At 35.3% G+C, this 25,434-nt stretch overlaps 1 protein-coding gene across 1 annotated transcript in view; it reads right to left on the bottom strand.

Moving 5' to 3' along the window:
- The window catches only part of ALDH1A1 (aldehyde dehydrogenase 1 family member A1), a 45,815-nt gene that overhangs the window by 6,083 nt on the left and 14,298 nt on the right, over positions 1-25,434 (bottom strand). Inside the window, exons 2-10 of the mRNA XM_054283235.1 lie at positions 23,602-23,720; positions 16,312-16,416; positions 12,302-12,442; positions 9,348-9,477; positions 8,223-8,284; positions 6,064-6,192; positions 3,465-3,578; positions 1,776-1,878; positions 1,044-1,228 (exon numbers count right to left, since the gene is read on the bottom strand). Of these exons, the coding sequence (XP_054139210.1) occupies positions 1,044-1,228; positions 1,776-1,878; positions 3,465-3,578; positions 6,064-6,192; positions 8,223-8,284; positions 9,348-9,477; positions 12,302-12,442; positions 16,312-16,416; positions 23,602-23,720 (1,088 nt within the window). The remainder of the gene's footprint in view (positions 1-1,043; positions 1,229-1,775; positions 1,879-3,464; positions 3,579-6,063; positions 6,193-8,222; positions 8,285-9,347; positions 9,478-12,301; positions 12,443-16,311; positions 16,417-23,601; positions 23,721-25,434) is intronic.

Genomic DNA, 25,434 nt, shown 5'->3' with positions numbered 1-25,434 from the left:
TTTTTTCGCATGTTTAACTTCTTTAATTTTTTAGTAAGAGTGTATTTACACCTCTCATTTAAATTTTTAGCATGAAATTCAAACTCAATAAAGCCACAATTATATGAGAGAACATTTCTGCTAATTTTATATTAGCTGTACACCAGACACAGTTGGAGTTTACTTTTTTTGAATTTTCCTGTCTTTTAAATTCATTCTGCTGAATAAATTTTCTTGTATCAAAACATATTCCAGAGTATCAAAATAATATTTTTAAATTTGCCAAATATTTTGTGGCTTGTTCCACATTATTTTGTTCCAATTTACTGGATGTCTTTTATTACTCAAAATGACTGCGATAACCAATAAAGAATATGTTACTCTATCAAATGCATGGGAGTGGTTTTGTCTCCTACTTTTTCTTTTTCTCTACTACAGCACTTTTTCCCATGCTTTTATTCCATGTCCTGCAGTATAAGCTGATGTGGGAATAAGACTAGATGAGAACTAATGTAACAGTGTTGAGTTCACAGCGTTGTGATGGCAATGCTTTTTAATGCTGCATTTTAACACTCATTTGATGGAAAAGCTGTAGGTATGATCTTTTAACAAAAGGAGAAAAAAAACCCCTTGCATTTTAATTGTGTAATATTCTAAAACTGAAAGCAGCATAATAAAAGTCTAGTGCCTTGAAAAAGGGGAAAAGATATTGAAACTCTTATTTCTTCAAACTAGTCACTTATAGTGGCACTATCTGAATGAAAAGTTAGTTCTAGCATGACATAGGTGACTGTACTTGCACTTTTACAGATCTTACATTAGGGCTTTTTCAAAGCATTTCAATTTTTTATAATTGCTCCCCTTCAATAATAAAAAGAGAAAGAGACCTTAGGCCTATGATATTGGCACAAACGACAATCACTCTGATTTCTTCCTCTTTGTACTCCAGACTAACCTCTACAAAACTGTACTTAGCCTTGAATCTCCTGCAACAGTAAGATTAGTAAGATGTCAAATTGTAGTGTCATGACAGAATTAGGCTGAAAACATGCAATATCACTCACTTGAGGGCCTTGCTGCACACCTGGCTTCAAAGGATCCCCAAGAGTATACTTCTTTGCTCTTTCAATGCTCCGGCGAACAAACTCATCATAAATAGGCTCTTCCACAAAAATCCTAGATCCTGCTATACAACATTGTCCCTGGTGATAGAACAGACCAATATGCGCAAATTCCACAGCAGCATCCACTGTAAAGAAAGGCAGAGTTCATCAGATCATAAACCTGAATCATCACATAATAAATTCTTTTCTAACCTCTGTCACTCATCTAATTTCCCTTTGTAGCACTTTTTATTTTTATGGCCCTTTAAAACAGATATAGAACCATTTACTTATGTCCAAACTACCCTTCTCAAAAGCATCATGGTACATCTAGCTGAACACACATTCAGAACCCTGTAGATTTAACATTATTTGCCCTGTCAGGACTATCAACAAAAGTATTCGGAGAGAAATTGAATAAACCTGTTTAAGATCCTTCTATCTTTTCATTCTTCATTCGTGTTTCATTAGGATGATCATTAATTACATTAAGAGTGAACAGGCTTTCAGAGCTCCACATCTATTCAGGAGCAATTGATTTTGGTGGCCGTCTAACTTAAAATTATGGCATGACCAGAAAACATTAAAAATTACTTCTTTTTTGAAAAGGTTAAAATAATTTACTGACAAAGAAAGGAAAAAGAACGTTGGATTTGCAATAGTAGTAGTTCATATAATAAAATTCCTACTAACAATCTGCATCTGCAAATATAATGTTCGGACTTTTTCCTCCAAGTTCCAAGGTAACTCTCTTCAGATTGCTTTTCCCTGCTGCTTCTTTTATCAGTTTGCCAACCTAAAACATAGGAAGAGGACAGCTTAATGTCAAATGTTTGCAATGACCTCTAAATACATTTTTGATTTCCTCAAAAGTGAAAATCAGTTAAGAGATTTCTACTATCCCAGTAATAAAATGAAAAATAAGTTAAAATAAAACAACTGAAAAGAGTCAGGATACAGGGTACTCTATGAACTGGAAGTGTTTTCTAGAAGAATTTCCCCCTGTATTGTTAACTGCCAAAGATATGAGGTGCTTTTTTGGTTGTTACCACTCTACTTCCATGTATCTCTAGTCTAAAGCAGGCACAAGTTGCTGCTGCACCTGTTACTCCCATTAAGTTAAAATTCCTTTGTTTTATGCATGAGAAGGCTCTTTAATGCACAAAGTTTATGATACAATCTACACTGGCTGCATGGACACTCTTCCTTGTTTCAATTTCTCTCTTGGATGAATGAAGAGCAGGAAATGAACACTGCAAGCTAGGACCCTTATCCTGCCTTTTTCTACTGATGACATAATTGAAGGAACTACTTACTGTGAACTGCCCTGGAAAAGCTGTGAAGGAAAAATCTGCTTGTAGCTCTTGTGGCTTTGAAATGTAGCTGCCTGTGTGTAGCAACCATCAGGCAAACTTTCTCCCTCTGTCAGCCTTCCTGCCATCATTTCTCATTGCTAAATTGCACTGCTAGAAGAGAACAATCATCAAACTCTAGAATACACGGGTCCATCTGCCTTTGGAGGATCACTGGGCACTGGGAATTGTAGTTGTCACTGCCTGCTGGTAACATCTGTGGGATATTTCTCAGATGTCAGGGTTTGGGGTTGTTTTCATTTCCCATTACTGTGGAGGGGAACATTTCTGAGAGTAAACATAGCTCTTGCACTCAGTGTGTACTGAGCCCTGACATGAAGCAATGATATTTATCTTTGGAGTCTATATCCAAGAAGTTAAGAGGCCAGATGGCAGCTTTTCCATTAGCATGTATTTAGACAGACAATATAATGAATTGTATCAAAGAAATAGCTAAACCTTAATCTTATATATAGCCTGCAATGAGAAATATTCAATTATAGCACTTCACAGAGTGAAGGTTAGGGAAAATTAACAGTGACCTTCCTTTTAAACAGATACATATTCAAACATCCAGACCACCCAGATGGTACTAAGTATCAATGAAATACCAAAAATCTGTCACCTCACCTAAATGTGTGCAGACTGAAGAATGAGATTTCCTAGGTACCTTCCTGTCATCCTGCTGTTATTAAACTCAAAGATAACAGAATATCTTTTAAAAAGAATGTTATGAAAAAGTTTTGGTTTGAAGGAGTAAAGACTTAAAATACCCTTGGTATACTAGGATCTACTGTATCTCATGGACTGCCTTTGTTTAAAGGGCTTTCCAGCAATACAAACATTGTTTAAATATGTTTAAAGTTAATAATAACCAACAAATCATTAAACAGACTTTGTTTAACAAACCAGCAGCCTTAAGAAAGAAGAGAGTTAAAATAATTACACAGAATAAGTTAGACATTAAATCATTGCTGGGAATCAGAGGGGCACATTTCCTGCTTCTATTTTCTTGCATTGATTATAGTACCTCTGTAGAGCCTGTGAAAGCTACTTTATCTATATCCATATGGTGAGAAATTGCTGCTCCAGCGGTGGGTCCGAAGCCTGGCACAATATTCACTACTCCAGGTGGAAATCCTGCCTGAATTGGAAAAAAAATCCTGTAAATTTGGGGAAGGATTATAACTATAAGAACATGTGTTGCATGATATTCCCTTTTCAGTTCTCCAGCCACATTTTCTTAGCCATATATTTATTCTCAGACTTAGAGCCCCACAAAGTTTCATTCCCACATGATTTACACCCTCTTTCCTTCACCTGTCTTTTAGGTTACTGAACTCTTTTTTTTTCTTTTTTCCCACAAGGAATATATTTACTTTCATTCTTGGTCAGTGCCATTTTCTAAGAAATATTTTTTTAAATTTTCTCACTCAGATGTATAAAGAAATATTGCTTACTTTCATGTCTGCTTCATTAGAACTGTTTGAATCAACAGATGTACTAGCTGACTTCTGCACATTTAGATCCATGCTAGATGGAATTTAATTAATGATCTGCTACTGAAGTTAAGAAAAATGATGGAACTCTGGATGTAGGTTGAAAGTATAGTGGGTAATGAGAATTTACAGCAAAAAGAGGCAGATTGGCTACAAAGCATGAACAAGCAGTCTGAGATGGGCATAGTTTCAATATCTTGCACATTTTTTATGCAAATAAGCTTTTCCTATGGTTCAAAACAAATGTATTGTTTCCCATAAATCCTGTATTAGATATGTTCCATTCACAGCAAAATAAGCTATTTTCTTCCAGCAGTTTGTCAGGCAAACTCCAAGGATGTGAGAAGAGTAGATGGAATTTTGTTGGTTTATGAAGCAGCTGCACAATCTCAATGATACTTGAGGAACACAGAATTAAAATATCAAATAGATTCATATCCTGCATTATCACTTCGAAAAGTCTCTTTCTAGCACTAAACAGGATTTTGGAATTACATGCGAAAACTCCGTGGTTTTTTTGGAAAATGGTGAATTTCAGGTGGTGAGTTGGAGCTCCTAAAACTCATGTCCTGCATTTTGGATACCAGGTTATTACTTTTGTCAAAGCAACTGTTATTGCTTATGGTTTCATGCTCAGATACAGTCTGTCAATGCTTGTTATGCTCATTAAATTTTCCAGATAAATATTTACCCTGAAACTGATGAGACAATGAGGTCTCATGCATTTGCTTAGGATGAGGTTCTTTCCATTTGCTTAGCATTGCCTTTCTTACTTAAGTTGTGTAGAGAAATCTCCCTTTGAGCATTTAATTTTTATGTTTGTTTTAGAAGCTCTTATCTATATGTTAGCAAGAGAGACTTGTGAGTGTCATTAAACAAGATAGTGAAGGTAACCAGAAGTGACGATATAGATATTTTTTTTAAGTGGGCTTTTGGGAACTAGAAAGTTAAATTAGACCTTCAGATATTTTCACAAGTCCAAAGCAGCTATTGAAGTGACCACTGTCAGGGCTTTGGCCTCCAATGTACTTTTTATATTCTGGATATTTGTCACATTCCCACTTCTGAGCTTGACTTTCAAGAAATCACAATAGAATTCACTTTCAAGAATATCACAATAGAAATTTCATTAGATCAGAACAGAATTGAGTTACTTTTCCTGTAAAGTTACTTTTTTCAGAGAAATACACTTCTGGATACTTATTGTTAAAAATTGATAAAGAAGGTTTCTCTCTTATTTTTAAAAGCTATTCCTCCTCCCCAGTATTATCTAATAGCATTTACTATGTGATGCAATAAGAGCAGGACATGCCTCCAGTCTGATAAAAATTTTGTTTCTGTGTAATATTAACACACAACCAATCAGTGGGCTGTGCTGAATCACGGTTTTAAAGCAGAATTATAAAATGTGCCAAGTCACTTCCATTAAAGCTCTGCAAGGTTACTGCACTAGTGATTATTGACATCTGTGCCAACCTTTGAACAACTTAGATTGTATTTGTTGATTTTATTGGGAAGAAAGCTAAACTGTTTAACTGTTCTCTTTGGGTGGTTGCTGGACTGAGCATAATAGCTTTGGAGACAGTAGCTTTCTGAAGAGACCGACACACCCCTTATTCAGGAGCACAAAGTGTCTTCTCACAGTTTCTGTGTGAAGAGAATTCACAGGTTTGGCAGCAGTCACCAGCTTGATTTTACAGCTCCCTGTTAATAATAAACGTAGGTGGATGAAAACTTTGTTCGGTTAAACAAAAAAAAAGCTGTACAAACAGGTTCTTTTCTGTGATAACTGTACTAATAAAGTCATTGCCACCCACCTCCAAATACTCTGCACTTGACTCCTTGTTTGCTTTTGACTCTGAAAGGTACTGTGCTTTTGTAATACAAAAATATTTGCTAAATAATGGAGTTTACTAAATTGATGTTGTGGGACTTTTTGTGTATGCACTAGGCTCATAGATACGCATGCTTTTGCCCTGGTTTGGCTTCGCTGGTTTACAGCAAGGTAAGTTCCACAGTGCAAGACTAGGCATGCAATGAGCCTGTCTTGTATTACCTTTGTGGCATTTCAGCTGCAGTGTACTCTTACACTTCTGAGAGGGGCAAATAACCCTGTTGTTGGTGACTTACCTCTTTAATTAAGGATCCCATGTAAAGGGCACTGAGTGGAGTTTGTTCTGCTGGTTTGACAACCACCGTGTTTCCACAACAAAGAGCAGGGGCAATCTTCCAGATGAACATAACCAGTGGGAAGTTCCACTGAAAGACAGATGAGAAAGTGTATCCTATTTCTAATACATCACCAAAATACCTCAGCTTTTTCTATTATAATAGTGCAAATTTTCAGCTGGGTGGTTGAGCTTTTTGTTGAAATCCTTTCAGAAAGAAGATGTTTTGAAAAAAGCAATTGGCAAGCCATGTAGTACAAACTGGGGATTTTTGTGTATGTGTAAGTCCAGGGGATCCGAGATATTAGTTACAAGCTCAAGAGACAATGAGTGTACTCCTTTAACTAAGTATTACAGGCAGTTGTTGGATTAGTGGTGCAATTGGGAGTTTTGCTGTCTTGAATGGTCACATCCATCACCAATTCAACTTTCTAAGGGAAAGAAGGTAATGACACATAATGCTGCCCCTGCCCTCTCCCCTGGAGGCTTCACTGGCTGCTGTCTGTTGTGAGCAGTTCAGGCAGATGGAAGAGCAGCTGAATGCTTTGGACCCCATGTTCTGCAGTGTGAGGGACAACATGACCAGGGGAAAACAGCTTTGTCCCTTTGAGAATACTTACTATGGTTTGGGTGACATTGAGGCCATGGACCTCAGCTCAACAGATACCTTTTTGAAATGGGGGAAAAGGCAGCTAAGAGTTACCTATTACGTTAGAGTAGCTAGGAGGAATATACATGCAATACTTCTTTCTTTTCTCTCCTTATCTCCTTTCAGACTCACCCCAGACTCAAAAATAATGGGAGCATAAATAATATAAAGTGAGGGATTCCAAGATTTTCTGCATATTCATTGTTGAAGCTGTGCATACAACTTATGCAGTTGTACATACTACTGCATAAGTGAAAGGAAGTGGAAATGGTAAGCTATCAAAAGTAGTTTGCAACATACACGTAGTCCTCACAGTTTTGGTTTATATAGAAAACTGCAGTTTGTTGGTTCATATTTCGATGGAGGGAAAATGAAGATATACTAAGAAATACTTAACATTTTATAAGGGAAGTCAGTGTTTGTACTATCTGCTGCTTGTACTTCCAGGAGATAATTATATTTTAAATGGCCACGTCTAGTGTTTCTAGCTCTTTATCATAGCTTGAATGAGCATTTCATTAGAAATGCCTTGTGTCTGACCTACAAGAGGATCTAAACCAGCAGTTTCCCAAGCTCTCCTAGGGACTGGATACAACCATATTCAGGTAATGTTCTCTAAACCAATGTGGTGTCTGAAGCAAATTTTCAAGATCAACTTAAAAATGTCAGGCACATGAGCAGGACCTGCATGTCTGAGCAGACCTTATAGACAAGATGACTTTTAGAATCTGTTGAGTTGTCAAGCACACCAGGTGAGGCTGCTCATAACTACTGTGTGCAAGGTGGTGGGTGGATTAGGAGAGCCTAGTGCATATAACTATTTTCACAGACACCCACCAAAACTACATAGACTTCACAAATAAATTTATAACTTGAGCTCCTCAAGTGTTTTGAATGATGAGACTGAGGTAGCCCTTTTGAAACTTAGTTGAAAAGAGCAAGTTCAATACTGGGAATTCAGATGTGCCAAACGGGGGCTTTGTCTGACCCATTCTTTGTGTTGTAACTTGCACCACCATCATGGTGAATGAGTCTTAGCCATAAACAAAGATCCAGCTGTCTGAATGCTGTACAGAGCATAACAGATATTCTAGGTCTTAAAGAGCTTATTGTTAATAGGCTTATAGGCTTAAATATAATAGAATGTAAATATTACACCCTCCTCCATCTTTGTTTCTAATTTTTTCAATGAAACACAATTTCATCTTTCAAATTATTTTGTAAATCAAACTTCTATTTGAGATTTATTTTCTCTCCATGTACAGGGAGGAGAGGGACAAGGTTGGACCAAAGTGACTCATCACACACTGATGAATCAGAATTACAGATCTCAGGATTGTCTCTATCTTTCAGGACCTGAAAATTTTTGGTTAGGAATGTTTCACTACTATGCACTAGCATAGGCAAAATTTCAAATGCATTTCCATTTGTAGCAAGGAACATTTGTATTTACATAAATGGTTCCAACTTACAGGAATAATTTGGCCACACACCCCAATAGGCTCATGTCTAGTAAATGTAAAAAAGTTTCCATCTATGGGAAAAAGAAATAAATTAGTCATTCAGACAAAGCATTTGTGAGAAACAGTTAAATCAGAAACAGTTAAATCACAAAGATTATAAAGTAGGGCACCAAACTTAGTGGGACACAATTTTATTTATAAATGATATTTTCAAAATCTTAACTATGCAAAAAGCCATAAAGTACATCTGGATTCAATGCCTACTTTCTTCATAGCTACAAGGTTTGATTTTTCCAGTCTGACTGTCTTTTTGCAGTGACAGCCCTGTTTCTCAATATGGTATGCACAGTACACCAATAAGCATTCCTCAGTTCTTTTTTCTTTTATCACCTTTTTTTTTCTTTCAAAAACTTCTCTTTTAAATCCTAGGTATATATCAGACATTTTTTAATATTAGATCTCAGCTTAAATCAAATCCATTAAATATAAAATTCTCTTTGATTCACATAAATATGTGTTCCATTAAACCTAGTATAAAGGTCTACGGGAGGCAAAGAAGTTGGAAGCATTTATCACTCTAGTTTTCCTTAATTCCTTCTTTATTACCTTTTCCTTAATTCCTTCTTTATTACCATTCTTTTCTTTGCCTTGCTGAGAGAGGTAGCTAGAGAGACAATGTTTTCATAGAGCTGCTTAATGGGAAAGGGAATGGAATGAAATTTTAGCAAGTCCTGTTTCCTCATTCCTATCTCATAGTACTTTTCCTAGCACATTATCCAATCACTGAAGTAAATATTACAGCTTTGTGATAATCTTTGCTTAAATATGTAGACACCCAGGCCTCACTGCTGTAGCCTTGTATAAACTATACATTGCTATGCAAAAGAGCCTACCACATTTCTTAGATATTTGCACAGGTTAAAATTTTTTGGTTCATAAACAATACTTGTTAGTAGTGTGAACAAGAAAGAAATGTGAAGACCTACACTAAATGTTTAAACTGAGAACTATGACAACTCTTTAATAACCTATCTTGTAAACTTTTGAAAATATTTTCTGTGTTGCACAACTTTTAGAAAAAAGTCAGTTATTTACAGCTTGTGTTGGCCTCAGTTCTGTAGCTTTGTTACTCACCCATTGGAACAGTACGCCCATGGATTTTATCAGCCCAGCCTGCACAGTAGCGTAAAGTTTTGATACAGGCACCCAAGTCCATTAGATAGGCCGTGGAAAAGAGCTTCCCACCATCAATGGTTTCCATTGTCTGCAGACAACAGCAAAATTAAACAGTTAATATCAAATCCTGATAATAGTTCTTTTGCTTGTGCTTTGTAATTTAGCTTTTGAAAGTTCACTTTGAGGATTTCAGCTTTAGAACAAACATTTAGATTACTCCCCTCTGAAGAACACATTTTGAAAAAATGAATGTAGCAATTTCAAAGTGAGAAATTTTCATGATGTTTTATTTGTATTGAGCTATGCAGATAGCATGGTCACAGTGCATTTGTAGTGGTAAGGTTTACTCAAAAAACTTCTCACCCATATGAATCAGTTCTACTTTATGTTAAATATTTTGCAAGCACAGATCAAGCTTTAGGAAGGAAATAGTGCAAATAACTGATGTAAATAAAATATCAGCAAGCTCAAGTCTTGTAAAAAATACCCTAAACACACCTTGAGTGTCTGATGTGCAAAGGAAAGATCTGAGCCATCTAGAATTCTTAAGTGAGAAAAATTCCTTATGAAAAATAAATACTTATATAGAAGAGAGTCTCTAAAGAGGGTCGCTTTTCAGCCAAATCTAAGGAATGTGGCTTGGATTAATTTCCATGCCCCTGAATATTGGGACATAAAGATCATGAAAGGTTCTTAGTGTCAACATATTTTTGACACTTCAAAATATTTTTATCAAGCTTTCCAAAACAGAGAGATTGAAGACCTTCAAATCTATGAACAAACCTCTTCAGCAGGAAAAGCCCAAACTATAGTCTTAAGATATAAACTATAATTTCAAGATGTAATCAGGTTGGCATTCTTTATCATTTCCAGTCAGATCAACAGACTGATCCTTCAAGAACAGTTTTTCACCAACAACTCCCATGTGAAGTCCACATTTTTAGTTAACTGGACACATTTCAGATACCATACTTGCGGAGAGAACAGAACAACAGAGAAGACAGCAATTGCCTGATGGCTCTTGGCAACAAGGAACTGATTAAATGAGATATGCCCTTGCCATTCCAGGCAACATATGTGGCACTGTTTTCATTCTGTTTGGACATGGGAGAAAATTCTTCCCTGGCCTCAAACTTATGAAATCTCTACATCTCTTCAACATCACAAGAGATTGAATTCTAAGTAACACAGTTCTCAGTGGCTCTTCCAGTACCTTGCTTTGACTTACACTTTCAGTTGCTTATCTATATGTCTGCTGAGCCTCTGAAGCATCTTTTCAACAAATAAAGCACTGAAATTGAATAATTTTCATCCTGGTCAAATGCATGAACACAGAAAACGACTTTGCAATGAGCTTTGGACGTCTGTTTTGATCTCTAGTCTGTAGGAGTATGTGTTGTTCTATAGTACTAGTTTTGCAGGTAGGATAAACTGAGTGGAGAAAATCTCGCTTCATCAAAATCTGGAAAGCACTTTACTCATATATACATTTTCTGTAAAGGAAAATAGTTAATAAGTTGATTAGGTTGTAGGAAATATAAAGTCCGTAAAATAGAGACTTGGGAGGGGCCCCAGAGAAAAGCAATTCTTTTATATTATGAAAATGGCAAATGTAAACAAAACCTAATTCAATGTTCCATCTTTCCTGTGGGAAAAAAGATTGTATCTTCTTTGCGCTTGTAATGCCTTAGACTGTACAATGAAGAAAGAAATGCCAGCTCATCCAATTATTTAATGGACAAGAGGGCATAGTGCTCTATTTAGAATATAGCTCTCCTTAAAATTTGTCTCTCTCAACACAAATCTAGCATTTTAAAGGACATAAGTTCCACCCACACAAGGTTTCTCCTGAGAAACTCTACTATATAACGGGCAACAGATGCTTTGCTCATTTTACATATCTGAAGGTGTAAATTTTATTAGCTTATCTACAGTGTGTTTTGTGGCTAATGGATAAATACTTCAAACTAGATCAGTCTGAGTGATCATCCTGAATGCTGGATACTCCTCCTTGTCTAAATTTTTATGCTGTTTACAGAAAACCAGGATTCATCTTCAGCACAAACAATTATTCCTCCTAAGTTTTAATTCCAGAATGTGCTTGAAATAGCAGAGAAGTCACCTTAATAATAATATCATAAGTGGAGTTTAAAGCAAGGAGGAGAGGATACTAGCCTTTTTCAAATTGGTGATGTATTTCTATTTTATATGTAATTTCTTGCCTTAGTGCACAATCTGTAGGTGAGAACATTACAAGTTATCTGTCTTCTGTTAAGTGTGGTAAAATAGCCAGTACACAGTGGTTTGTAAGGAGAGGGCATCATTCCCCAGCACTCATGTTATTGCTCTTTTTAAAATATCTATTGCTGTCTTTGGCTCTCCTTAGGCTTTATCATTCACTGCTAGTTGCCAGCTGGAGTTAATGATAGATCAGTGATGAGAAAATATAGAGTCATGAAATTCAAATTTTCCCTGTTCTGACTTGTATCATCTATAAGCATGGAGCCAGGCTTTGAGTTTAGGCCTTGATTCAAGCTTTGATTTGAGTTTAGGCCTTGATTTAGACTTTGATTTGAGCTTAGGCCTTGATTCAGACTTTGGTTTGGACAAGCATTAACCATGGGATCAATGTTAGCGTGCTCTTAAGAATCAGTGATTCAAATTACTGTGGTTTAAGTTAAGGCAGCTTAAGTATCTGTTTAAAGTGAATCAAAACTCAAGTACTTCGTGGTTATGGGGTGTTAATAGACGAAAGTGCAGGCCAGCTTAGAGAGGTCCATTTGCTACAGAGAAAAAAAACAAGTAGTGAGACAGCCCAGCTTCCCAAAGAGTTGGCATATGAAACTCTCTAGTATCTCTCTGTAAAAATCAGGACTTTTCTCTGTGTCCTTTTGTTCACATATCATACTCACAGCTAGAATCAGACGATCTCTTTCGACCAAGTCAGCTAGTTTATTCAAGAGCCTTCCTCGCTCTGAAGCATCCATTGTGCGCCAGGTTGACCCGAGCTCAAAAGCCTTTCTAGCTGCTTTCACTGCCTTGTCTACATCTGCCTGTGAGGAAAACAAAAACACTTATGTGATCAATAATTGGTTCTGTCATAAGCTTTTCTTTGCTGTTCAATGTGTAAAGTTTAGCATAAGTTCGACATAAAGTTGAAATAAGAGAAGAAAAACCCAATCTAATAAAAATTAGTACCAGTAATGTTAAATATATGGGTTATTTTCTTTCAAACACTTCTGTTGCTATTTCAGGAATGTAAAATTCTATGAGAAACAGATGTGTTCTCAAATTTCCAAAATAAAAATATACATAGAGAACTCTATTTTTAAAATTTAGATTTTTAAGCTCTTCCTATATATCAAGCACTTGCATTAATGATATAGTTTAATCTCTTTCATTTGGAAAGAAATGTCTGAGTCTGTAAGGTAAATGCTTAATTGCCTCTCATCTAAAAGTATTTTAAAGGGCAATGAAGACCAGGTTAGAAAAGCCTGTTCCTTAGGATATTTCATAAAATGAACACAAATTTATTATTAAGGAAGACAAATCAATAAATTTTTTTGAAAGTTTTAAGAAATATTTATGTATAAAATTACTTCAAAAATTAAAAATGAGGCATGTTTAAAAAGCTAAGCCTATGTATTTTGAAGTCTAAGCACTGTCTTTGCCTTTACCAGCTAATTCATTGGTCCACTGATATTTTTTTAGTGTATTTTGTTATTTATCATTTGGTTTCCATTATGGAAGAAAAATCTACAATGAAACTATTCTGTGCAAAGGGTATTCCAGGATTTAAAGAAAAACAATTACAATTTCTTGAAAAAAGGCTTTTAGTATTTGGAATTCTTCTGTATTTTAATATTCTTGTAAAATTTACCAATGAAAATTGGTGACATAGAAAAGAGATTTAATACAGATTCTTTGTAAGAAACAAAAAATTTTGAAGAAAGAAAGATTAAAAAGGAGTTACTATATATGCTGCATCTCCCAGAGAAATTTGCATGCAATGTTTGAAGGATATCTTTCAAACATTTTTTTGTCCTGCTATTCGCTAATATCTCCTCCAGGGGAATAATTAGCAAGGTTGACTAAATCAGCAAGTTCGAGTAAGTCAACACTATAGTCAGTTGTTTAAAACATGAACTAGATCTTGAATCTTTAACTTATATTGGTAGACATCAACTAATTTTTAGAAGCTGTGAGTACGGTGTGTTAGTGGAAAGGCCAGCACAGACCTGTGAGGCAGAAGGCCCCATAAATTCCAAAAGTTTTTCCAGGAAATTTTGGAAAAGATAGGAAGGAACTATATGAATAACATAGCCATTTCTATAGAGTGATACTGACCAGTCAGTATCAGATACTGACACCAGGTGCCTAAAATATACCAAATTAAGATTGATTTTCTCCAGAATCTGTCAGCATGTTGTGAATCACCTTATCTGTGAATCATCTGTGACCCCTGTCATAAATTTTCTATATCTTTGCAATAGGATTCAAGGGTGGTGGCTTGGACTTAACTGGAAAAGGAGAAGGGGAAAAATATATGAACATGAATGATGTAAATTAAAGCTACATTGTCTGGTGTCCATTCTACTAGAAGTGCAGAAATAGTAAAAACTGAGAAAAATAATATAAGAGGAATAGAGGGCTGTGAATGAAAAGTAATAAAAAAAGATTGTTCTTCAACTGTATGAAATTTAATTTCATTACATAAATCTACACTATGAGTATAAAAACACCTTTCTGAGCCAATTTAGATTTTTTACAGAAGTACATTTAGTTTACATATGCTGACTATTAGGTGAGCTGCTTTATTATTACTAGGGGCCTTTAGGATTAGGAATGTAGCTTGAAAGAGCCATCAAACTGGAAGAAAACAGTTCCCACCCACATATATGTCTGTTCTTTGTAATCTCCTCTTGTTTTTTAAAATACCACTGCAAGGCAGTGAACAGCCCTTTGTCAACCCTATTGTATGCACAAATTAAATTCCTAAAATCTCTTGGCTCATTATCTGAAGTCTAGCCTCTTGCATATTAGGTTCATAATGGCTGTGTAATTTACTAGATCTGCACAATTCACTAGGCAATTTAGTTAATAGCAGTTGTCATTGCACATTAGTTTGCAAAATTATTGAAGAGAAAGCAAACCTGTGTTTTGAATAGCATTATCTCTTTTATTTAATGAATTGTTGGAGAGCTTGTAAGGAAAGAAAGCTACAAAATTTTTGAATGATAACTGAACAGTTGCAGGTTATGAGTAATTTAATTTAGGGATGATAAATTATCAGTGTCTCAGCACTACTTATAGTGGTATTAAAGGAAAGAAAAACCTTTGAAAAACTTCAGGTGTTTTGATTTTTTAAAATTATTTCCTTCCAGGTGAAATAATTAAAAGTCAGACTTTCTCAGCCATGTTTCTCTAAGAAAATGTTTAAATGTGACATCATTTTGACCTTGCTAATTTGTGGTCACTATTGCTCAAGTACTAGACAACATTAAAGACAAAGATTATTAGATGAGATTACAGACCAGAGTGAGAAAGATGTAATGAGAAGATGATTCTGATTGTATTTCTCAAAAAAGAATTTTGTTTCAGTGTGAATTTCTGTACAGTAAATTAAAAGATCCTGAAAAAAGCATGTGCTTATTATATTGGCCATAATTTTTGGTGAACTTATAACACAGACAAACTTACAAGTTTTACATTTGTTCTACTCAATAAAAACATGTTTAACATTTTGATGCTTAAAAAAATGCTTCTTATGCACAACATTCTAGAAATGTATATTTCTTGACTAAAATGAATATATCATTTTGTGAGAAATGTGAAAAAACCTTTAATTTTTGGATGCAACATTAACTTTGAAGTAGAACTGTAGAAAATTAATTATATATGTGCAAGGACCACACCAGTAATTATAAAACCAGCTTTATTTCCAGCTACAGTCATCTCATAAAGTGGAAATAAAACCTTCATTTATTGTATTTTCCTTCTCAGAATATATATAAAAAACCCTTTCTTTGTTCAGTACTTTTAATTCTGTTAAGCATATTGTCTATCCTATTTAAAAAAAAAAACAAACTACCACCTTCCTTACATTTAAACTATATAGTAGCGCTAGGCAAATCCTGTTAATAAGAAAAACGCATAATGTAACAAAAATACAGAGATCAGGGCTTAGGTTTTCATTATATCTTTGATTGCATCTATCTGAAACTTTCCACTACAGAATCTCATAAGAATAAAAAAAAAAATTTCTTTGCAGTTTTGAACAATATTTTTAGTCATCTGCTTCATTGATTCAACATTCTTTAAGGAGGTCCATTTTGTGGAATTAGAGACTATTGATAGGCTAACTTCAGCTTGAAAGTAATTTTTAGGACTACGTTTTTCAAGATGTTTTTCACAAAACAACATATTTGTAGGGGACAGTACTGAGACTACATATAGCTAAAGATACTCATGGTAGTGATCTTCACAGAATTTGTGGGAAATGGTAGGTATTTGTCCTTTTTATATTTTATATAAGGAAAAGACTTATATAAATGTGTCATGGACAAGATTATATTAATTTGTAATGAAGAAAACATAACAGAAAAATAAAATAAAATCCCACCTAAATTTTTAGATGTCAATGACCACAGATTAGAAAAAGAAACAATAATATTAGTAAAACAAACCAGTAAAAATATTTTTTCAGAACTTTTCTCATATGAGCCTAAGGTAAAGCAGTTTTTCAGCATCTCTTTAAAAAAATATTATGGTTTATTAAAAAAAGAGTTTGTGAAAGAAGGTATACAAGATGAAGTAGGTCCATCTGTGGTGGTTTTACATTACACAGATTGCTGCTTGCCTTCCTACTTTTAAGATACACTGAAATTAAAGTTACAGTTAAGGGCACGAAAGAAAACCCTACCTTGTCACCTTCTTCAACCTCACAGATTTTCTCTTCAGTTGCGGGGTTAAAGACTGCAAATTTTTTACCACTGACCGAATCATGCCATTCATTGTTTATAAATATCTGCAGGAGAAGAAAGAGTGCAACAATATTAGTAACACATATATACCTGCTGTCTGTTGTACGCTTTAGTGAATAAACCTACCTTTCAAAGCTGAGAGCTGCCTGATTGATAGATGTCTGAACTAAAACTCGACAGCTGTTATTACATTATTCTGAAGAGATGAGTAATCACATACACACTTAGCCAGGAAAAGGTTTTTAAAATTCACTTCCTTTGGAGAGGAAAACTTTCTCTTCATTGCACTTTTATTTTGTTTCATGTCATAAAAATATGCTGTTGTAAAGTGGTCCTTCCTGTCTGAAGTAGAAGGGAGGTTCAGCCCTAAATGACCTATGGAAAACTACCTGAGTTTCCCATGCTCACAGGGCTGGTAACAATACAGGCCCTTTCTGTTACACTGCCTGACTGAAGTAAACCATTGGATTTAGTAAGTATAGTGTATTGAATTAAAAATATCTTGGAGATCACAGCTTTAATTAACTTTTCTTTGACTTATCTTCAGTCTCTCCTGCCAAAAAAAGGAAAATACCAACAAAAACTAAACCAATCCATACCACCAAACAAAAAAAAGCAATAGCGGGGGGCTTTTTGAAATTGAAGCTGAGACTGAAAAAAATCACTGTCATAATAAATCAAATGAGTTAAAGAATTATGGAATGGATAAAGCTGGAAGGAACCGCAGTGGGGTCATATGGTCCAATCTCCCTGCTCAAGTAGGGTGATATTAGAACACATTGCACAGAATTGCACCCAGATAGTTCTGTGTGCTTAGGACATACTAAAGGACCTCTGGCTGAAATTTGATGTACTTATCTCTGTTCACAAATGCAAAACAGAGCCTGGGTCTTACCTGTGGGGGCACCAGATCTGTACTACTCTAGAGCCTGCCATCTCTGGGGCACTGTTGATAAAATGATCAAAGTGGTTTCATTTCTTTTTTAACTGTAGGTTAAGCTTGAAGCAAAAAGGAAATTGTCATTGAAAAGACCCAATAAATGCACAGTTGTTGAAAAGAGGGGGATAAGTTGTGATAAGTGCTTTGTACACTTGGAGTGGGCATGACACAGTATACAGTCCCAAGCTAACAACACCTGTCCTTCTCTGCCTGACCCTCCGTGATCTCTGGGTTCAGGTCAGTGTTGAAGCAGGTGTGCCATGCTAAGCTGGGCCACCAGTGCCTTGAGCCCACCCTCCTGATGCTGGTGGGCTAGTGCACTCCCTTCTCAGTGGCTCCCAGTGCCATTGCATTCTAGGCACGTGTGTGAGACCTTAATTGTACTCACCTGCAAGGACATGCCAGGCTCTGACCCACTGTACCGTGTATTTTGAGCTCAGGTTGTGATTTTTTTCCTAGAGTCAAGGCACCCTGACCCGCAGTTAGCACAGGAGTCTAGCAGTGAGGTCAGCTAGCACTCTCCATTAGGACAAAGAACCCAGTGTTGCTGCTTAGAGTAACAGGAACTTTGAAATAGAAAACCAGAAAACACTTTGGTGTAGGCAAAGTAGATGATGGTTGAGTCAAGACATGGCAAGACAGTATCAAGATGCCAGAACTGCAGGATAAATGTGGTCACAGAAACTTGAGGAAAAAAATCCTTCCACCATGACCACATGTCATAAATGTGCCACAGATTTCAGGGAATAAATTTTCTGCACAATATTAAAACTGGTTGAGTAGTTGTTAATACTTGGTAAATAGTTTATTAATACTTTATTAATATTATTTTATCGTCAATATTGATAAAAGTACTATCCATAAATGGATATGGCAATAATATTTTAATATATTAATATATTCCTGTATTGTATTAATATGATATGTTCTGTATTTTTCTGCTTGTTATTATGTGGGCAACTTATATAGTGTCATTGCCACCTCCAACCATCAGGACTGACCAGAAAACTCCTGATTTAATTAAAGCTGTCTGAAATGAATATCTAAGTCCATAGAAATTTCTGATAAGCAATGAAGCAAGTTATAAGATTACCCACACAAAATTCCAATGTGGTAAAAGGACAGAGACAGCAGTTAAATGGTTAATATGACAAAAGCCATTGCCAAGAAAAGAGAAAAAGTAAAAGGTAAATATTAACATAACACTGCCATGATGTTACAGTATGCCAAATTCATATCTGTCTGTGAAAGGAATAATAGAAAAACATACCATTTTTGGAAATACTTAAAGTGCTTGTTTGAATACTACATTTATTGCACCAATCAATATCCCCCATAATATTAGTTTTGAATATATTTCTTATTAATGTTTCTAATACCATTGCTGTTTAAATTATAACTTCGTTATCATATATTATATATATATATATATATATATATATATATATATATATAAAAATACACACACACACAATATTGTATCAGAGTTGTATCATTCAAACTACCCATATGTCTTTTGTAAGCTAGATAGTGGCCTTGCAAAATAGGGGTAAGAAAGATGGGAAAGGAAAGAAATTGAAACTCTCATGTAAGCTGCATTAACACATTTCAGGCAGCTGTACTCATGCAGCCATGCTCATAAAATGCTGTGGAGTATTTTCTGCACACAAGATGTGGATCTCTAAGTCCAGGCAACACCTAAGCACCAGCTAACAGCAGCTTCTAGCAACAGCCTTGACCTGCTGAGGAAAACAATGCTTGGGATCACCTTGCAATAGTTTAGAGTGTTTTGTCAGTGAGTCAGAACTCCACTGACAGCTCCTCAGACGCAAATGCTAAGGGTCTACCCCTCTGTGGCAAGTGCTGTGCACTTGTGGTGACTGTCTACAGCCCACCAGGTTCAGGGCTACAAATTTATTTTGCAATGATTTAGGAATATTGATACAGATATTTTGTAACTCTTCACTGGAATTTTAGGAGAGAAGATTTTTTAAATTATTGTTTCAACAACCCAAAGAGTAAGTGACTGTTCAGATTTCTTTGCAGTAGAAGTGGAAATACAGATTTCCAGCAGATGAAACTACACTGTTGGAGCTTCATATTTTAAATAAAGCACAGGCAGCATCAGTCAAAAACCCTCTGATGTCTTTATTCCTGAATGTCATTGGGCAATAAAATCTTGCATTTCTGAAATGATTGATTTCAGTTCAAATTATCTAATACCATCCATTTGGTGTCGAGGTTACCTGCAAGTATTTCTGTCCTTGTTTACACAGTTGTTTTTGTCACTCAGATGACCTGAGCAGAGAACACAGAGAATGGATACACAAGATCCGAACTTAGACTTTTTTTTTTTTTTTTTGCCATCTCAGTGGTTTCTTTTCCTTCAGTTCTGGAACACTTTGAAAGAATTTTGAGTTAATTTTGCAGTATCTGCTAGATGGGAAGTGCCATATTTGTGTCTGAGCTGCATGAAGGAAGAAAGCATTTTACTCTGTACAGCCTTGCTTCTGACAAACAACACCATAGCTCTGCTGAAAGAAATTTTTGAGTCTTCACATTAGGTGTCATCATGTTATGAATTGTATCTTTTTGCTATGCAGTCTGTACAGGGTTTCAGGCTTCAGTGCCTCTGCATAATAACTTAGAAGTACAGATTTGAAAGAAAATTTCTGCTGTTGCACATTCAGCATCTTTCTATAAACTCACTGTTTGTTCAGGAGGAATTTTTATATAATTCATTAATTTTGATTTACATTATAATTCATACAAAGATGTAGTCAAGAAAAGTAATGGAACTAACTAAAAAGTGACCTTCCCTAACTTAGCTTTAAGGATAGCTTTTTAAACATGGAAATAAAAGTCTAAGCTACCTTCTGTTTAGATATCAGAAATTTTTCCAAACTTACAGTATAAGAAAAAAGCAAAGCTTCTTCCCACCTTAAATCTGCCCCTGGATATTACAAAACTTTTCTTGGCAATACTCTTCAAATGAGCCCAGTTTCCTGTTTTACAGAGATAAAAGTAATCCCCAGATTTGAGCCCTTGCTCACCTGACTGGCCTCAAGCTTTCTCGTGGGGACTATGGAGCGGGGCATGTCACAAAGAGCATGATTTTACAGGCCAGGAACAGTGAGGACACACCAGGGCCAAGGCTGGGCATGTGCTGGAGGCAGCTCAGCATCACTCGTGCGAGGTGGTGCACAGTGCTGAATAACTGTTGTACCTGTCCACTCCTGCTTATAGAGATTGTGACAGCCATTCAGGGTTTCTTGAGTACAATAAAGCAATAAAAATTTACTTGGTAGTAGATTTTGTAGATACATCTAAGCCTTAAAGTTTTGTGGCCCAAGACAAGGCTAATTTCAAGTGCTAGAAGTTCTAATTTACTAGTCTAAAATTATATTATGAAATCCCACTGTATACTTTTAGTAGTACAATTAAAATATGCGGTATTTCTTAAGGTACTACCAAAGGATGAAAATTTAAGCTTTAAAGAAATATGTTAATATAGATGCTGGTGTGAAATCTCTTTTTCCTCTCCCCCTCAAGTTTTTCCTTACAAGAATTTTATATTTGGCTAATATTGCATGTAACTTTCTTTCTCTCTCTTGCAATATGCTATTATTTATGCAGGAGTTACATTTTACTGCTGCAGCCGACTAATAATCAGAGAACATACTCTTTCTATTAAATATTATGTAACTTTTTTGTTAGTGACTCTGTGTCCACAAAGTGAGCTGATCTTAAATCGAGTAAGTTTCTATAGTAACTTTCTAGCTCATTTTCCCAGATATTCCAATTACATTTTTGAGCTTTTATGCCTGATCTTTGTTTTTGAGGCTAGTGGCTGCAGCATTTTAATGTTCAGTTATAATTTTTCTTTACTCAGCATGTCTTACCCTTCAACACTTCCTGATACTCCACATGTGGCTGAGCCAGAGAATGTTCAGCCCTTTTCTTCCCCTCATGCAATTTGACAATCTAATAATTAACTAATCTTAGTTTCTCTGATTAAAGGAGTACTACAGGGTTAAGTGTATGTGAAAGCATCATGACAGAAAGCATTTGTCAAGTAATCATTGTCTAATTCCTCAGTGTTGACTAAGTAAAATATTTACTAACACATTTTTAGCTAGCTACCAAAACATATTGGGTTAATGGAAAAATTAAAAGAGGTTCATATATAAAACCAAATCAAGATTACTTTATGGTTCAAAATCCAAAAGCCAATTTCAGTGTTTAAAATACATTTGATTTGATGTCTGAAAATCAAATTTCATGAAGAGTAGGTGTTATACCATATGCAAAAGGCTTACTCTGAAATATGTCTATACCAATCTATAGATCATTGAGTTAATGAGCCTTGTGAAAAGCCATAAATGATTCCAAACACAGAAAATAAAATAGAGAGACTATTAAGAAATGAGAGTCCTTGGAACATCTCCTGCAGATCTGTCTCCTCAGATCCTTTGTGATGACTGTTGGTATTATGCAATGGCAGAAAAAGATAAATTGGAGGTTACGAAGATGAAGGATCTGGTTCTAGCTGATTTAGACAGAAAGGTTAATACACCAGCAGTAATTAGTGCTTCCCTCTTCTTAATCCTGCCAGTGTTACTAGTCACCCACATCCCATGTTCCAACTTGTACGGGACAGGAGAGGAATGGGATGGCTACACAAGAGTGCAAAGGCCTAGTTAAATTGGGGGATGAATGTTGTGTATGGGGTGACATTTCTGTTTTCCCAACTCCCTGTCCCTCAGTACACTGCTGGGGCTTTCAAACAATCCTATGTGATATTTGAAGAGAGGAGAAAAGCACTGCAAAAATCAAGCCTCCACAGCCATGGGCTAGATTTTGTAAACAAGGACATTGCTTTTCTACACAGTTAGAATTTATATGCAGCTTTGAAGGAAATGGTACCAGTTACCAAGGCAAAATAAATATTTATTATGTGACACTCTCCTTGATTGTACACTACAAACTAGATTTTTCAACAATGTGGGCTGCCTTTGGTTGTTTTTTGGTACTAAAACAATAGATTCCTAATAATGAAATATTTTAGAAGGATGGAAATATTTACAGAAATTTGTGTTTTGCATATTCAGTTACATCACTTGGTGCTTTTTCTTTGTATTAGTTGTTTTCCTTTAGAGAACTAAAAAATCAAAGAATTAATAATTTTTTTTTGAGACAGGAAGAGCAGTAGCAGGCTACTGCATGGCAGAACTACATATCTTTCCTGTTAAATATTTACAAAGCAAGATCCAGTGTGATTTATTCAAGAAAGACATGTAGTGGAATATGTTTAAGTTTTTTCCATTCGAAAAAAAGGATAGCATTGAATTTAAAAGAACTAATTTAGATGAATACCTACTTTAGGAAAAGAAATTAAACAGTGGTTCTAAAAGTTAAAACTATTTCCCTTGCAATGATATCAAGAAAAATAAAAGAACAGTAACCAAGAATCTCCAGAGTTAAGAGGTCCTTTCTGATCAATTCAAACCTGAATGTTTCAGAGGGCAAAGTTTCTGTCAACACTTTTCCAAAGTTCTAGCAGATATTTGTGTGCAACGATACAATATTATGGTATAAAACCAGCAGTCTTTTAAAGCTGGAAACACAAGCCTGGATTTAGAAGTTCTTTTTTATCTGTATATTTCTAACTCTATATGGAAAGAATTTTCTGTTTCAAGGAGTTCATGGTAATATTACATAGTTAGATCCGTAGACTAAATCTAGTTTTTAGCTACTTTTTTGCCTGAAAAACAAATTCAAAACCAGATTCATTTCCTTAAATGTAATCATCTCACCAGAATACTTTTATTTTAGTTTTGTTTTCACATATCCCTTTCCATGTAAGCTTACCAGGTATAATTATTTGAACCTGATTATAATGCAATGCAATATGCCAACATTTTAATTTGCTGTTTTAATACACTGTTTTGAAAAATAGTATAGTAGAAACACTTCCTTCTTTGTTCCATTTATACTTTCTGGTACACTTACCACTGATGAAAGTTTGTTTCAGGAAAAAAAACAATACCCATACCAAGGGGAATGTGGAACAATTCTATCATGCATGCACATATAGGTGCTTTAAATTAGGTTAAAAGGATCACTGAATACCACTTCCTAATATGTGTAAAATCAGGATTTAGCAAGAATAAACATTTTAAGCACTGATTTACAGTGTCTTCCATAGTTCATATAAGGTTAAAATGAGCACATCCTACTGTCTGAAGTGAATGTATAAGAAAGATTAGGAAAAGTAAGTGCTACTAACCTTGGTGTACTTAATTTTCAGGTCTTTCAATGGTTCTGGCAGCGCTGGCATAACTGGAGCAGGATTGCCATCTGAGCCTTGTTTCTTCATGATTGCAGTTGAGAAGTTTGAGGATGTTCCTGAAACACAGGTGAAATAAGGTATAAAGGGAATACAGTGATTTTTGCCCTGACTGAGCTCTTGGCTTTATTTGTGCTTTTTATCTGAACCAGCCATGGTATATTTGCATACAGGAATATGATTGGATGAAAAAATTCATTGCAAAGAGAAAATGACACTACTTATTTTTATGACCAGAAGCAACAGCCTTTTCAGTGTGCTGAGACCTCGATGAAGCACATGCTGCTGAAACAATCTGCCCAGGCAGACACTACGAATTCCTAACTGGAAAACAGAGCTTAAGACCTCCTCAACTTACCTGTAAAATTGCTTTCTCTCAGCAGGCAGGTATTCAGATTCTAAGGGAACTCCTTCACGTACTTGAAGGCAGGTCCGAAGGTAAAGACAGACTTGCTATCTCTGAAAGCAAACCAAGCCCTTCTTACTAGAAGGTTTATGAGAATAATTACCAGAGCTAGAAAGCATTCATTAAAAACAAGCTACCTTAGGTTACATTTTAATATGTTCAGAATATATTAGAAGTAATGTAATTAATGTTTGTTTTGTAGATCACAGAGATAAAAAAAGACTAGGGTGATAGAAAATCCTTCATGTGTTTTTCAAAAATGTGAAGGTGGAAAAAATAATCAATCTAGGAAAAAATTCTGCCTGAGTTGAACTGAACAAAAACTTGTTGATTTTTTCTTCTAGGCAACACCAAAAATTTAAGGACAAAGTTTTTCATACAGTGCCATTGGGAATATCTGAGTCCAAAACAAATTGTTCAATAAACTAGGCTTTTCTACCTTGGATGGAACCCACTTTTCTGTTCTGATTATTCAAAGAAAAACATATATCTTGCACAGGCAAATAATTTTATAAGGTACAAGAAACTCCTTTTTTCATCAAGTCTTGCCTTTTCTGATTAGTGGACTCACAGAACCTGTTTTTACAAGCCAGACTTCTGATTAATGCACAATGGATCCACACCATAGAAATAGAATTAAATTATCTTACTGTTTTCATCAACAGGGAATTGGAGAATTCACAGCTCACAGATATTTCATATAGTTCATATTTTTGAGCAGTATTTTAAGATTTTAACATTTTGGGTTGCAGTGTTTGCTTGCCTTAGAGAATGTCTTTGAGTCTCATGTCTCATGCAGAAAAAAGAATGTCTAAATAGGGTTTGTTTATTTTTATTTGGAATATAACTTTTCAATCCTATTCTTGTGTAGAATTTTTTTTCCAGACTTACACACTAAAATCTACTCTATCAGTCTTCCTGCCACTAATTTCTCTATTAACCACAAAGACTTTGTCTCTAGTTAATACTTGTGCAAATTGCTCAGATTTGCCCAACTGGAGATGCAAAACAGAGATCAGTGGATTTCTCTGGTTTCAGGTAAAGCAAAGGTCTCTCTCACAGATGAGAATGTTTTAAATGCATTCTCATTTAGGTACTATTTTATTCCAAATTAAAAAAAGAAAATGTTTAAACTAGAAATTAACTATTATAACTCCTTATGAAAATGATAATATGTATCTTCTTTCCATATCTATAAAGGACAGCCTGGATTCTCTCTAGACAGGCTTTAAAGATGCTGGATGAAAAGTTTCAATTTTTCCCTAAAACAGGCAAGTAATCACTGCTTTGTTTTCCACACCATTTATTCATTTAAGACATACTTTAACCCTAACACACACTCTAACCCTAATCCTCACCCTAACCCT

This window comes from Melozone crissalis, unplaced genomic scaffold (genome assembly GCF_028551555.1).
Source record: "Melozone crissalis strain CALT ecotype California unplaced genomic scaffold, PUWL_Pcris_2 ptg000036l_1, whole genome shotgun sequence".
In the NCBI taxonomy this organism is placed as follows: Eukaryota; Metazoa; Chordata; class Aves; order Passeriformes; family Passerellidae; genus Melozone; species Melozone crissalis.
The sequence above is the reverse complement of the archived record's forward strand: the minus strand, read 5'-3'. Positions and strand labels throughout refer to the sequence as shown.